This window comes from Panthera tigris, chromosome D3 (genome assembly GCF_018350195.1).
Source record: "Panthera tigris isolate Pti1 chromosome D3, P.tigris_Pti1_mat1.1, whole genome shotgun sequence".
In the NCBI taxonomy this organism is placed as follows: Eukaryota; Metazoa; Chordata; class Mammalia; order Carnivora; family Felidae; genus Panthera; species Panthera tigris.
In genome coordinates this window covers 50,053,005-50,069,330 of record NC_056671.1, presented here as the reverse complement: position 1 = coordinate 50,069,330, position 16,326 = coordinate 50,053,005, and the positions used below count along the sequence as shown (strand labels likewise).

At 35.6% G+C, this 16,326-nt stretch overlaps 1 protein-coding gene across 4 annotated transcripts in view; it reads left to right on the top strand.

Annotated features, from left to right (window-relative positions):
* CDH2 (cadherin 2) overlaps positions 1-16,326 on the top strand; it is a 213,670-nt gene that overhangs the window by 137,074 nt on the left and 60,270 nt on the right. For all 4 annotated transcript variants that reach the window (XM_042962397.1, XM_042962399.1, XM_042962398.1 and 1 more), the window contains exons 3-4: positions 13,997-14,223; positions 15,938-16,084. In XM_042962397.1, the coding sequence (XP_042818331.1) occupies positions 13,997-14,223; positions 15,938-16,084 (374 nt within the window). The remainder of the gene's footprint in view (positions 1-13,996; positions 14,224-15,937; positions 16,085-16,326) is intronic.

Here is a 16,326-nt window from a genome sequence, read left to right as displayed (position 1 = left end):
GATTATATGGTGATGTTTCCCAAGTAGAAACACATTAATTGAATTCGTATTAGAATTCGTTGTTTTACTACTTCAATTTTGTTGTCAACTTAGGGATGGATTTTATATAATTTTTTTAATAACTCATTGGATTTATGAAGAAAAGTAGTTAACACGAATGAATTTTTATGGAATGTTTCATATATTAAATACTTTATACATATCATGTTAGTTCAGAAAGTATAGGCAGCCTTCAGAAATAGCATGTGTTAATATTGTGTGAGTTTTGGTATGGTTTTGTTATATGTGCATAGTTTGCATTCTGTAGAAAGCCCACCTTTACTGTTGATACAGTTCTTTACAGTGGCTGGTGAGCTGACATATCTTTTGAGGGGGTTGGCAGTAATTATTGGGAATTCGGCTTTTAAACTATTAGTTATGTGTTATTACGGTATATTTTCAAGAGCTTTTTAAAATACATTGTTATTTCTCCATATGTGACCATGATCTTTTTCTCCTAATAGCCAGTAAAAGAATAAATATTTCTTAAATTGTTTTACATGTTTAGGGTGAAATCTTATACTCTGTTTTATAGCTTTACTATCAGCAAATGGTTTTGGATTTAATAGTGTAATAGTTCAATGGACTTTAATTTCAGTTAATGTGATATCATGTAATACTGGTAGGGCTAATTTAGTTAATGAACATTATGTTCTATGTACCTCTTTCTTTTATTCAAGTTTCATAAAACATATCACATCCTTTTGTTCCTTGGCTTAGCAAGCTGGGCATTCTGGGGAGACATTGGCTCTTTCTGATTTCTGTGGCACATTTGGAGACTGCATTGTCGAAACTAATGTAGACACATGATTAGTTTAGTTCGGCTTTTTCCTTTTTCAGTGGTGTTTTTGAAAATTCCAATTAGCAGGAGCCTTTGCTTCCGGTAAACCTTATTATGAAAACTCTATTTTCTTTAAAAATTAACAAAAACCTGTCACAAAAATTAGGAATTAAGATTCCTTCTTTGTTGACACAGTAGCCTGGTAACTAAATTTAGGGGAACTAAACTGCATTAAGTTTCAGAAACTAATAATCATACAGTCGAGAAAAGGAACTTCTACACAACCTGTGCTCTGTCAGAGTAATTTAATTAGAGGTAGTGATATTTCAGTGTAATTTGTTAATGGGCATATTCTGAAAAAAAAAGAAGAATTCTGCTTGAGCACCGATAATTTTATATATATTTTAGGTGGAATCTGCCCAAAAAGGGGGGGGGGGTTCATTGAATTTCATGCAGAGAGATGCCTGGAGGAAGAATATCAATGAAGTGAAAAACAGCTTTAAATTTGTTAAGTTATTAGAATGCATACAAGGGAGAATGCAATAATCTTACTGCTTTTCCAATAGTTTAATACATGAAATTACATGCATATCATTATCAGACTACTGAAAATCTAAATTTCATATTTTTAATGTCATAATCATTCTTCTATATCATTCCTACCGCTTGTTTTGATTTTTTTTCAATTTCATATCAAGGAAGAATATCGTAGCTCTGCTCCTTTCTTTCATTTGCGGCAACTTGTATATAGATGTTCGTTAAAATACTACGTGACTTTACCTAGACAGGAAATGAAATAACTCCTTCTCTAAGAGATTGATTACGTTTTACAGAACATCATAATAAAACTTTTCTCTTTTAGTGGGAAAATACCAAGAGTTTTAGGAATAAGAAATTTTGTTTGTTTTGTTTTGTTTTGTTTTTAATTTGAGAGAGAGAGAGCCTGAGTGGTGGAGAGGGTCAGAAGGAGAGAGAGAAAAAATCTTAAGCAGGCTCCACACTCAGCATGGAGTCAGTTTTGGGGCTTGATCCCATGACCCTGGGATCATGACCTGAGCCAAAATCAAGAGTCGGATACTTAAGCAACCGAGCTACCCAGGTGCCCCGAGAGATATTTTTGTTTTATTCCACAATACGTTTGATTCCAATTTATTTTATTTTATAGACACTTCACCCTAGTTCTACTGTATTGAGAGTGTTTTAGGTCACTGAAGTTGAGGCTGTATCATACCTGATAGGCTGGAACGTGCTGCAGGAACAATTCGTCAATTTCTGTTTCACGTGAAGTCCATTTTGGAACAGGTTGACCCTCCAGGAAAGCTCTCTATGGGGTGACTCGCTCATCCTGGGGGTTTCAGTCTTGTATTATCCACGTTTAACACCTTCTTTCTTAATTGCCACTGCTGGGTAAGAGGATATCCACTTTTAGAGATTTCTGCTGAAAAGTGATATCTGTCACTTCAGTCTTCAGATTTTATTGGCCAAAGCAAGCCAGACAGTCATAACTAAGGTCAAGGGAGATGAGAAATGTCATCTTTCTGCATGTCCGGGAAGGGGAAAAAACCTGAAAATATTGGTGACCGTTAGTAATGCCTACCTCAACCTTACTATTTCAGAAGTATGGCAAAATAAATCAGTGTTTCCCAATCCATTGTCAAAAATGGGGTACAGTTGTGCTACAGGTACACATGGTTGAACTTGTTTATATTGAACAAATGTGAAGGCATTTTTATAATAAAACAGTTCACAACAGTTAACATTATATTTGAATGCTCTTTTATGGCTTTCTCTAAAAACTTCCTGACAAGTTTTTATTACTTTTATCATTTTCTGCTTGAGTAAGACTCTTATAGACCCAAGTCTACACATAGCATCTCCCCAGATCTTATTGACCAAGAATTCGCCAATGGAGCTAGCACCAACGTGTCCCCTTTCCCACGGAATCCTCCCATTATCTGGCTATACTTTTGAATGTTTATTTATTTTGAGAGAGAGAAAGAACACACACATCTGAGTGGGGGAGGAGCAGAGAGAGGGAGACAGAGAACCCCGAGCAAGCTCCATACCCAGCACAGAGCCTAACACAGGGCTTCATCTCACGAACTTTGGGATCATGACCTGAGCCTACGTCAAGAGCCGGATGCTCAACCGACTGAGCCACCCAGGCGCCCCCTTTGTAAATGTTTATTTATTTATTTTGAGAGAGAGAGGTCATTACTTTTGTATCAATGTGTTTATCCCAAGTGAAGATTTTATATGACTGTTTATTTTTTTGCAAGTATTAATTTAATTATCTTTTCCATTTCATGTGCTTTTATTTTTTGTTCATAGTTTTCCCTGTTTAATGCTAAAATAGAAGGTATGAATAAATTTTTAAGGTACCAAAGAATCATTAATTTTATTAATTTTCTCAATTATTACTTACTCTCTCCATCTTTTTCTATTTTTCCTCTTTCTACTTTTGCTAATTTTCCTTCCTTCCTATTGGATATCAAGGTTAAAAATCAAAATCTTATTTTTGATGGAAATCAGTAATTTTTGGGTCATTTTTAGAATTAATGTGTATATACTGTGTTAAGATTTATATAGGTTTTTAGAAACAAATACCTTAGAATTAAGTTAGGTGTTTTTTCTGGACATAAAATTTACTGAATTATTAAAGAGGACTGTAGTTTCCAGACATTGATTGTTTTCAACATATTTTTTGATTATCTAGAAATATAATGAACAAATTTTTGTACACTTTGTATACACTTTAAATGAAGTGAAAGTGAATATATTCCATATTGTAATTTAAATTATAGTATGTTTAATTATTCAAGTTTTTCATATATTTATTTTAAAGTACCTTAAAAATGCAGACCTTACATAGAATGCATATTATATATATTTATTTGTATATCTTTTATTATTTTATATAATTAGATAATATTAATAATTCACTAAATTTTATATATATTACACGTATATTATATGTTATTTTACAAATGAATTTCTAAAGCTGAACATGCCACAGTCTGTTTTTACATGTGATTTGTACATATGCTTACTTTCCCAGCCCAATGGATAATTTGGGATGAAAGCTGGAAAGACTTCAGAGTCACAAGAACCCCCTCAAATGTGTAAGATATTAATAAGATAATATAATAATGATTTCCTCAGAGAGGCGACTGGGTGGCTCAGTCGGTTGAGCATCCAACTCTTGATTTCAGCTCAGGTCATGAACTCTGGGTTGTGAGATCGAGTCCCATGTTGGGCTCTGTGCTGGGTGTGGAGCCTGCTTGGGATTTTCTCTCTCCCTCTCTCTCTGCTCTTCCTCTGCTCTCTCTCTCTTTCTCTCAAAATAAATAAATAAATAAAGATTTTTAAAAATAATGATTCCCTCGGATTGGGATTCATGTCTTATAATTATTCTCACACTTGGTCTAAACATTTTACTTAATGCAAAGAGATCAAGTGAAGCCACACCTAGGACACATTTTGTGAGAACTGTATCCCCACACAGCCATTTTAGGCAGATGAAATTTTTTACTCTCTTAAGCAGAAAGTAAGAACATTTTTGATGAGATTGAGTGCAACACTGTAAGATCAAGCTCTTAAAGTCATTTATAACATTTCATATTAAATGCTTTAAGCCAAATACCTTACACAGATGCAGAATTCCTTGTTTTACCAGCCTATATATCCCTCATCGACGGTAGGAGAAATAGAAAATAAGTCACTTTTGAATCATACACGTAGGAGGGGTAGTGAGGACACGTCACACATCGTAGTGACAGCTCTAGTCAAAAAGATTATTAAATCAAAAAGGTTATCATTGCATGTTGATGCCTTTAAGGAATTAATAAATATGTTAGTTAATAGCAGTGGTTAGAATCCTTGAAGAGCATTATTTATTCTGGAAGAAAAAGGAAAACAAACTTCCATAAATTATATATTCAAGGAGACAAATAAGTATTTTACAGCAAGATGTTAAGCAAATATTACGTGAGGCCAATGTCTTGGCCCTGATGCCTTGAAGGTTATAAAAGCTGTAAATGGCATGGAGATAGAAAAACCAAAGGGGTTTAATCTGAGAATCTCAAGATTCTGTTAGTTTTACTCACATAGAAGCTCTTGTACATAAAAGATTGCTCATAAATCTTTTATCCACATAAATTGGAATTATGAAAATAAATGGCTATAGCTCTGTGCAAAGATAAGGGAATACCATATTTGCAGATCTCTACCAAGTGCACAAGCTATCCAAAAGACCCCTTTTTTTTCCAAAGGTCTGTCAGCTAATAGAAAAATGATTGTGTGTTTGAATGTTGTTCACTGCAGATTTGTTGAAGGAGAGTTATTCACTTGAAAAAATAGCTTACTTAACTGACATTTTGGAGCACCCGAATGAACTTAATTGAAAACTGCAAAGGCCGTGTAAAAAATATTACACACAGTCACAGAGTTTATGGGTTTGAAGCGAAAATTCACCTCCAGAAAAGGATTAAAGTGGCTCATTTGTGATATTTAGTTGATGTTCTATTTTAAAACCTGGAGAAAAATTATTGAGATTATTAGAATACACCATACCTGTGTATTCTTGAAGTAAAGCTTTTATCATTATTTTAAAATATTAATATGAAAAAAATTTTTGAAAAGCTTTTGAATTTCCACAAGGAATTTCAGTGTCATATCTGTCAGTGCAAGAAAAGGAAGGACCATGAAATTTAATAAACGTGGGGCGCCTGGGTGGCTCAGTCGGTTAAGCGTCCGACTTCAGCTCAGGTCACGATCTCGCGGTCCGCGAGTTTGAGCCCCGCGTCGGGCTCTGGGCTGATGGCTCAGAGCCTGGAGCCTGCTTCCAATTCTGTGTCCCCCTCTCTCTCTGCCCCTCCCCCGTTCATGCTGTGTCTCTCTCTGTCTCAAAAATAAATAAACGTTAAAAAAAATATAAATTAAAAAATAAAAAAAAAAGAAATTTAATAAACGTATTCCTCATGGTTCACGACAAGAAAGAACTTTCTGTCAAGCGGAGAAAAAGTGAGGAGCTCGTTGCTATCATTTGCTACCACCAACTTTTGTGAATAAAACTTTCACTGCTGGTAATTATCAAGAGTCTGATATCCAAATCATAAAACTTGTTACGATAAAGGTCTTCCATGAAAACAAGCTCAAATTTGTCATTAAAGAGTTTTAAAGTATTTTGGAAGTGTTATGTATATTGAAGAGTCAATATGTGTACTAATATTGACTCGATATTTCCTTTTTCTTACTATAATTGTGTGTTATAAAGAAAATGTAATGACTTTTTCCGCCAAGGTCCATATGGACATTCCCGCACTACTTTAACTGGATCCCCATTGTACAAGTGCGGAGAGCGTCAGTTCGCTCTGAAATGGCTACTCAAGTGTTTAAGGAAGAATTGTTCCTCAGAATGAAACTCAGTAAGGGCCTGGGGTGACAAAAGAATATCTAAGCAGGTTTTTCAGATTTGTAAGTGAAATCGCCACTTGGTAACCATTCTCTGTTGCAATCTGTAAGTAAAATCACCGTGAAAATCCCTACTGTTGAGACATCTCCTCCCTACCTTCCCAGCTCTCATTTATTCATTTAGATGTTAAGTTCATTAATTAAGATTGCTCTTTGCCTGTGGAGGGAGAACTTTTCTTAGCACTTTGAAACTATTTCTGTCTTATTAGTATGCTTTCAAAAATAGCAATTAATGCGGAAAAAAAGCAATTTTAAAGGCAAAGGCATATTTAGCCTCAAAAATATTTTGCAGGGTTCTTTTATAATTGTATTCTAAATATGGCATGATGTTTTACTTGAGCAAAAATTATAAGCCATATGTGAGCATTTTGCACACTTTCATTTATATGGTTTATGCAGTGCTATTAAATGGTAATGCATTTAATATATAAGATCTGTGGTTTCCTGTTAATATTTTATAAAGATATTATGGCTTTATGGTTAGCATTAATTTGAGGTACTGCTTTAAGAGTCAAAAAGTACTTTAAAATAATTATTTCCCTGATGTTTAATTTTGTATTAACCATGTTAACAAAGTTTTATGGTGGCTAGAACACAATAACTACATATTATGTATGTAAACTATGCAATAGCTCTAATAATAAATTTCTCGTTTAATATTGTAATGTTTTTAGGCACATTTATTTGTGTATAGAGTTGTTTTAAATTTGAATAATCCTGTGGATCAAGCCTGTTTTTTTAGTTGTCTAAGGAAATTTATTTCCTTCTCCTACATTATGAAATTCTGTTATTTCTAATTTGAGTTTTTTGAGCATTTAAGGAAAATTAATGTTTTAACGTAAGGAAAATTGTCCTGTCAGAAAAATGAAATTTCCAAGTTCTTGATTGGTCTTAAAATAATAGAATTTCTGCTTTATTACATTGCCTAGTAAGAGACTATGACTTTTGTGAAACACCACCTCAATATCTCCATACCTAAGGTGTTTATGTCAAGTATCGATTCAGTTCTAGAACTCCAACTAATACCACTTCTTCCAGTGATACATTAAGAGTAACTAAAGCCCATAGTTTATGTTAGGATTCACTCTGTGTTGTGCAATTCCTTGAGTTCTTACAAATGCATAATGTCATGTATCCACCATTAACACGATTGTAGAAGAGTTTCACCATTAAGGATATATTTTAATTTAAAATAAATGTATCATCATCTTTGTTTTAAAACCCGTATGTTAAAAAATGATTACACTGCTGCATGTTTTGGAAGATAAAAGTTGAAAGTTGTACTCGTTACGCTATTTGGAATTCTTTTACTTACCATTTATTAGGAGAACAGGTTAGTTTTTAAAGTTTATGTATTTATTTTGAGAGAGAGTACATGGGAATGGGGGAGGGGCAGAGAGAGAGGGAGAGAAAGAGAGGGAATCCCACACAGGCTCTGCGCTGTCAGAGTGGAGCTCTACCTCAGGCCTGAACTCACAAACTGTCAAACTGTGAGATCATGACCTGAGCCAAAATCAAGTGTTGGATGCTTAACCGACTGAGCCACCCAGGCCCCTCAGGAGAATGTTTTCATAACAGGAACAGTTTGGTTCCAGTGAACTATGTATTTCTTCTAACAGCAACATGTCTATGATATTTGCCTTATTTTCCTCTTCTTGAAACTGAAATTTTAAATCTAATTTTAGTAATTCAGCCATGCCCCTTGAATATCTATCTCTTTCTTCTTTCTTCCTTTCAAATGGCTTCTAACCACTCTCTTTTCTATTTTCAACCAGTTTTTCTGTACATGTTTTGTCATAGTCCTCCTGAAAACTCCCCGAAATGCTATAAATTAGAAGTAAATTTAATTTAATAATTTAATTTAATAATTTAATTTAATAATTAATAATTTAATTTGTAAATGATATTAATGCTGTAACTAAGATTCTATAACATAGCTATTGTCTACTGTTTTTTTCCATAATCCTCTTGAGTAAGTTTCAGTGAGTGGTTGGTTCAAGAAAATTTTGTCAAATTTGAGAAAATATGCTTAGGTGCATCTAAGTTGTAAGTGGAACAAAATAACAGAAAATAAACACTGACCAGTGGTTAAGAGATGAAATCCATGCAGGGCACCTGCGTGGCTCAGTTGGTTGAGCATCTGACTTCGGCTCAGGTCATGATGTCACAGTTCATGAGTTCGAGCCCCGTGTTGGGCTCTGTGCTGACAGCTCAGAGCCTGGAGCCTGCTTCAGAGTCTGTGTATGTCTCTCTCTCTCTCTCTGCCCCTCCTCCGCTCACACTCTGTCCCTCAAAAAGAAATAAAAACATTAATTTTTTTTAAATGGAATCTGTGCATTACCCATTGTATTAGACCACACACTGCATGGTTTAAACAACAGAAATTTATTTTCTCAGAATTCTGAAATTTAAGTCCAAAACCAAGGTGACAGCAGGTTTGATTTTTCTTAGGACCTTTCTCTGCTTGCACATGGCCACCTTCTTGTTGTGTCCTCATGTGGTCTGTCCTCCCTCGTGTCTATGTCCAAATTTCCTTTTCTTATAAGGACATTAGTCATATTGGATGAGCTTTTTTTTAATCTTTTTTTAAATTTTTATTTATTAATTTTGGCAGTGCAAGCAGGGAAGGGGCAGAGAGAGAGAGAGGAAGGGGGAGAGAGAATCTCAAGCAGGCTCCACACACAGCATGGAGCCTGTTGCAGGACTCAATCCCAAGACCCTGGGATCATGACCTGAGCCAAAATCAAGAGTTGGACACTTAACCAAGTAAGCCACCCAGTTGCCCCTTAAATCTTAATTACCACTTTAAAGACCAGTATCTCCAATTATAGTCATATTCTAAGGTACTGGGAGTTAGTGCTTCAACATATGAATTTTGGGGAACACAGTTCAGTTCATAACATCCATTGAAATTGGTAAGCCTTGGGGCGCCTGGGTGGCGCAGTCGGTTAAGCATCCGACTTCAGCCAGGTCACGATCTCGCGGTCCGTGATTTCGAGCCCCGCGTCAGGCTCCGGGCTGATGGCTCGGAGCCTGGAGCCTGTTTCCGATTCTGTGTCTCCCTCTCTCTCTGCCCCTCCCCCGTTCATGCTCTGTCTCTCTCTGTCCCAAAAATAAATAAAAAACGTTGAAAAAAAAATTAAAAAAAAAAAAAAAGAAAGAAATTGGTAAGCCTTTTAATTCGTGTGACTTGAAAACAGTGAAATGTGGTTATCATTGATTAAGCATGTCACCGTGCACTAGGCACTCCTCATGCATTAAGTCAAAACCACAGGATGAAGTCAGGACTAATATTTCACCGAGAATTTTTTCAGCTGGCAATGAACTTATTTTCAGTTAAGGTGTTGATTCTAATGGTTGAATGCACAAAGGAAATTATGTAATGAAAAACATTTCTTTAAACCTGAACAATTCCCCCAAAAATGTTGCTTAGTTTAGTATTTGAGCAAATGCAAATTAACACTTGTTTTTAAAACCCAGAAGAATCTAATAACAGATTTATTAAACCAATTCACATTCGTTATAGGCGAGGAGCAGGGGTGATAGAAAACTAATTGACTTTAAATAACTCGCCTTTACGCAGCTTCCTTCAAAGTGTGTTCCCCAGTGTCAGATTCTCTGAGGTCAGCCACTTCTCATTCATAGGATATGCAGTGACCCTTTATAGGAAAAGACACATTTTCCCTTTCTTTGCCAATGCATTTTTCTTTAAAGGCCTTCTTTCCCTTCTCTGCATCATTCTGACACTGAATCCAAATAGGTAGCTGAGTACCTATTTTTTTAAATTTAATTTATTTTTTTAATTTACAATCCAAGGTAGTTAGCATATAGTGCAACAATGATTTCAGGAATAGATTCCTTAATGCCGTTACCCATTTAGCACCCCCCCACACAACCCCTCCAGAAACCTTCTGTTTGTTCTTCATATTTAAGAGTCTCTTATGGTTTGTCTCTCTCTCTCTCTCTCTCTCTCTCTGTTTTTATATTATTTTTGCTTCCCTTCCCTTATGTTCATCTGTTTTGTCTCTTAAAGTCCTCATATGAGTGACGTCATATGATATTTGTTTTTCTCTGACTAATTTCGCTTAGCGTAATACCCTCTAGTTCCATCCACATAGTTGTGAATAGCAAGATGTCATTCTTTTCTATTGCCGAGTAATAGCTGAGTACCTATTTAACAGAATACTCCATCATTGTAACAGTGAGCATGAATTTTCCTCTTCTGCCTGCCTCACACTTGCACCCTACCTTCAGGGGCTCCAGCTACTCCCCTACATGGGATACGTAGGGTCCACTCCAACTTAAGGACTTCTTTTTAATAATACTGGTTACTTTGGTACATTTGGAGATCCAGATGTGACATTATTCTCTTCACGAGCATTTGTTAAGCCTCTTTGTCATTTCTCCACTTTTATTGTTTACTAAAGCTTTAGGTTTCAATAACTTACGCGTCATGAATTTAGTTAGATTCCTTTGTGCTTTTGTAAAAGAATCACTAGGAGTCAGACACCCATGGGCACAGATGCCTCTCTGAATTTTCTGTCTCCATTTGTTGAACAGAAATAACAATTCCCAATTCAGGAGGTTCTTGCTAAGGCTAAAATAGCTAACCTAATCGTCAGTATCTTGTTCAGTGCCTGGCATACAACAAATATTAATTCATTTTCTTTCACTCCCAGCAACCTAAGTACATAGTCCAATTATTTAAAGTCCCTAGGTTTTTTGTTGTTGTTGTTGCAGAATGCTGTTGCTATAGCAGGCTGGACCTACTTCTATTTTCGAGTGTTTTGAAAAGTTGTAAGATATTCATCTATACAACTGGCCTGTGAATATTAAATGAGCATTTATGCAGTCTCTGTCACTGCTAGGTGTCCCAGGAAACAAAAGAACCTAGACTCATTGCCAGGAAGCCAAAATGAGTTTACAGTCTACTTACAGAGAGAAGATGTAGTCACATGAAACCATTAGTAACTAGACATTATTTATTATAATCACCATTCTAATAAAAATAAAGTGCTCATATGTGCTTCCATGGACACAAAATGTAAAAACAAATAAAAGTTAAAATTAAATTAAAATTCAAAATGTGAAGCCTTCCCAAATGAGGGCATCGGCTGCCATCTTTGAAAGGTCATCTAGTAGACCCATTAACCCCAAGTGATGGCCTGGCTCTGGATCTGTGGCATGGAGAATGGGGGTGGAGGAGCTTTCTAGAAAAGATAGTGAGCATGGGGTGTGGGCTGCAGTGAGAGGGGGGAATGACTGAGAAATCTGATTGGGCAGAATATGTCTTAGAAGGTAATGCATGAAACACTAAAGACACCAAGAGTGAGAAGAGTGAGACACCAAGTGAGAAGAGCATTATATGATGAAAGCGTACATATAATACTACGGATATTAAATGGGGAGGACACATGACTGAGCAACAGAGGTTTAGTCTAAGAGTAGATGCTCAATGACCTGGAACAGGAAGAAAACCTCTAGGAGGCAGATACAAAAATCCAGGTGTGAAGTGATGAGGATCCACGCTAGAGTGGTAAAAATGAACCAAAAAAGTGCCGAAGATCTGATCAAGACTCTGCGTTTTTAAGTTCACAAATGCCTTTTTTGATATAAAAAGGTACTTTTATAAAGAAAGATGATAAAAGTCTTTCGTTTCGGCATCTCAGCAGGATTCCTCCAAACAATTTTACTTTGCGTTTTGTCTTTAATAAAAGATTAGCAGTCGATGGCACTGCTCTGTAGAAGAGATCCTGTTTTTCACTTTTAAATCACATGGCAAGTAAGATAGGATAAGTATCTTTTGGGATACTTCTACTCCAAAGACAAATATTTGGGTTTAGCATAATTTAGCAGGAGATACAACTTTTATTTTCATTTTCAGATGTTTGTAAAATGAAGGATGATATATGTGGGGCTATGTGGGAAATAATATATTCACTAGTTAAAGTATTTTATTTCTGTTATCAAGGATTTTATGGTTACTAAGGGAAATAAGCATGCACGTTTTGGGGCTGTGATCTTGTGCACATCTCAGTGAATTTATATTAATGGAAACAAAAGAACTCATCAATATATATATATGGAGTGGGAGTTTGGAAAAATTTACTTAGATACTTAAAAATGCAAGAAGTAGTATATGATTATATTTTGCAATGTGTACGAATTTTTTTTAAGTTTATTTATTTATTTTGAGAGAAACAGAGAGAGAGTGCAAGTGGGAGAAGAGCAGAGAGAGGGGGCACAGGGGATCCGAAGCAGGCTCTGTGCTGAGAGCAGACAGCCCGATGCAAGGGCTCAAATTCACAGACCTAAGATCATGACCTGAGCTGAAGACAGATGCTTACCCAACTGAGCCACCTAGACACCTGTAATGTGTACCTATTAATTGCTTTCTAAAATGTATCCTATGTAATTGTGTTTAAGATCTAACATTGTATGTTTACAGAAATTTAAAAAACGCTTTTTCTTTGATCCCTTCATGCTATTCCCATAGAACTTTTCCTCATAAAGAATGATTTAAGAAGTTCAAAAGAAATGATCTTCCTTAGAGAATATTTTTTTATTATTTTATGATTTTATTTTGGCTTGATTATGTATACTTCTACATTTCTAAGTATGTAGTATAACTTCTGTGTTGGTATCCAATGAGACATAAGTTGATTAACCTTGCTTTTAAGAAAGCATTCATTTTTTTTCAATTTTAAGGCATTAAAGATAAAGATAAGTTACTAAAATCTTTTTGATTTTTTATTCTTAAGCCATAAGTATTTTTAGTTAAAATTTATTTTGAGATATATCTTTATTTTTGTTTGTTTGAAAATTTATAAATTGTTACTGCTTCATAGAACTATTCTAAGCACCATGAGGACTAGAAATTGCAAATTATTCCCCTTTTAATTACTACTAAGGTCTTGTAATTTTAGAGCAAAGTGAGCATTCAACATTAATCAAAGTAATTGCTTTCTTCCTTTAAGAATTTCTTCAAAAATTATATAAAGACTAAGTGCCAGGAAATGTGCAAGGTATACAAGATAACTAAGAAAATTTGTCCTGAAGTACCTCTCACAGTGAATGTCAGACGTAGCTATAAAACTGTGACAGTAGAGGGGCATCTGGGTGGCTCAGTCAGTTAAGCGTCCAACTGTGGCTCAGGTCATGATCTCGCAGTTTGTGGGTTCGAGCCCCGTGACAGTCTCTGTGCTGACAGCTCAGAGCCTGGAGCCTGCTTCGGATTCTGTGTCTTCCCTCTTTCTCTCTACCCCTCCCCCCCCCCAAAAATAGATAAACTTTAAAAAAACTGTGATAATAGTGTTCAGATTACTACATGAAGACTGAGAACAAGAGATTGTGCCACTTTCAGTGACTCTGGAGCTGGGTGCTGAAGGATGAGTAGGAGTTTGTTAGGGAGTAGCAGATAATGTCATTAAGAGGCATGGGGGGAGAAAGCAGCTATAGCCAAGGGCCCAAGCTCCTGGGGAATGTGAAGGGTGGGGGAAGGCTTTGGAACAAGGAGATTCTGGGGTACAACTCAGCCCCACAATCTGATATTCTATAGTATGAGAATTCCTTTAATAATGTAAAAATAAAACTTTTGTGTTTTATGCCTACTAAAACTACTAAGCGGTTCATGGACTTAGTTAGACGTTAGGTGTTTCTGCCTTTGTATTATTGCTAGACTTACATATTTATTATCTTTTACAGTAAAGTTCAGCAACTGCAATGGGAAAAGGAAAGTACAGTATGAAAGCAGTGAGCCAGCAGATTTTAAGGTGGATGAAGACGGCATGGTGTATGCCGTCAGAAGCTTTCCCCTCTCCTCCGAGCATGCGAAGTTCCTGATATATGCCCAAGACAAAGAGACTCAGGAAAAGTGGCAAGTAGCAGTAAAATTGAGCCTCAAGCCAACCTTACCTGAGGATGCAGTGAAGGTGGAGTATCCAAATATGGCTTCGAAGCCATGTTCAAAAATCTGATGTATTCAGTTGGAACTAAATATGTACCTTGCTTTATACGTCACCTTGGCCAGTATTTGAATTTTCATCAACTTCAGTCACTTCAATAGTATTTTGTGGGGTTTTTTTAATCTTACAAGATACTTAGACTAAATGTATATTTAAGCTATCTCAAACTGTGTTTGAAAGGGTTGTTTATACTTTGAGATTTAGAACTTAATTTAAAATTAGAAGTAGTTGTTTGCTTTAAATTTCTCAGAAGCTTTACAAGCTGTTAAATATAACTAGAAAATAAATAGTTCTTGGCAAGATGTCACCAGTCAAGTCTATTAAGTGGGAAGTACAGATACACAGTACAGTAGCAATAGGAAGCATTTCTAGCTAGGAATATTGGGTTTTTGTCTTGCCCCTGAATAATCAAATTGGGGAGTATGAATTATTTAAACTACGGACATAACTTTTAGGAATGATATACTCCCTCTGGTGGAAGCTGCTATAAGCCAAGATAAAATAAATAGATACACTTCCAACAAAAGTACAGTTGGATTAAATGCAACAGACATTTATTGAGCACTTGTTTTGTATAAGTCACTATATTAGGAGTTTTAGTAAGACACAATAACTTCTTCAGTAAAGCTATGATAACATTATTAGTTTCTGAATATTCTAGTTCGTGTGGAGTTAATTTGAAACAAATGAGGGGGCACCACAGTCATCTATTTTGAAGTCCATAATTTCATGAAGTATAACTATTACATTTTGTATATTTATTGTACTTTGGGAGATAGGAATACACACATTCACTTCTGTTTAATTGTAAATGTCTTATACACACCCATAATCAAATAGGAATAAGTATATCAGTGGAAAAGATAGCATTTTTCTCTTGCACCAATGCTCGACTTTCATTATAGGAGATGTAATTTATTAATCTCTTAACTGTTAAGGGGAATCATGTCACTTGGGGAATACAGAGTGAGAAGCTGGTAACTAATTGAGTGAAAAAACGCTTTTGTTGTTGATGATTCGCTGTGGTCCAGCAAACTAGCGTGGATATTTGCACTGAAGCAGCAAGGGCTAATGGCTAAAGTGTCTACAGATATAAGGGAAAACAGAAGAAAATGTTGACATCCAGCAGAGATTAATACCCAATGTGCAAAGTGGGTCATCTACAGCATCCATCATGGCTGACATAGGTTTAGAATAATTACAGCATTAATTCTGTGGGATTTAATAGGGTCATAAATATTTGAGACATGCCTTAGCAGTATGTATTAAACTTCTCCTGGAATTCAAATTATATTTTAGCACATCAAGATCTAAATTTAATGTACAGTAGCACATTACCTGAACTGTGGTTTAAACTAATGAGAGATATATAAAAGGGTACTATTAAATTGTGCTCAATATTAACTCCTATCTAAGATGGTTTATAGAAACTGCAAATAGTTTACACAGCTGTGCTACATAATAAATTGTTTGGAATTCAATTCTTCAATCGTCATGGTAGCCCCTAAATTTTATGGTGTTTTCTATTATTTTAATAGAGGGATGAGGAGAGGGCCTCCAGGCATATTTTCTTGTTCCTGACAGTGAACCCTTCACTGTCAGGTATCCATTGATATTGCTGTCCTTTCAGAAAATGTTTTTCCTAGTACTCAGCAATGTCTTGTTGTATTTTAATGGAAAGGAATCACAAGAAATTGAAGAAATAGTATTCCCAAGACAAGCGACTAAGCACAATGGCCACCTACAAAGGCAGAAGAGAGACTGGGTTATCCCTCCAATCAACTTGCCAGAAAATTCCAGAGGACCTTTTCCTCAAGAGCTTGTCAGGGTAGGCTGGCACAATTTTAATTGTCTCCATGGCATGGGTCAAGTATACGTTAGAAATGTTTTTGTCTGTTTTATCACAAGATAGAGTTAACAACATGTATTAAAACTGTATGTTTGTGTGTAGATGAAATGTCTATAGTGTTGCAGAAAGCCTCTTTTTTTTAATTGCCTCAGATTACTTATAGTTAGAGCTAGCTCTCTGTGGGTCCCATACACCACAGACGATGGAGTTTGTTGAATGTA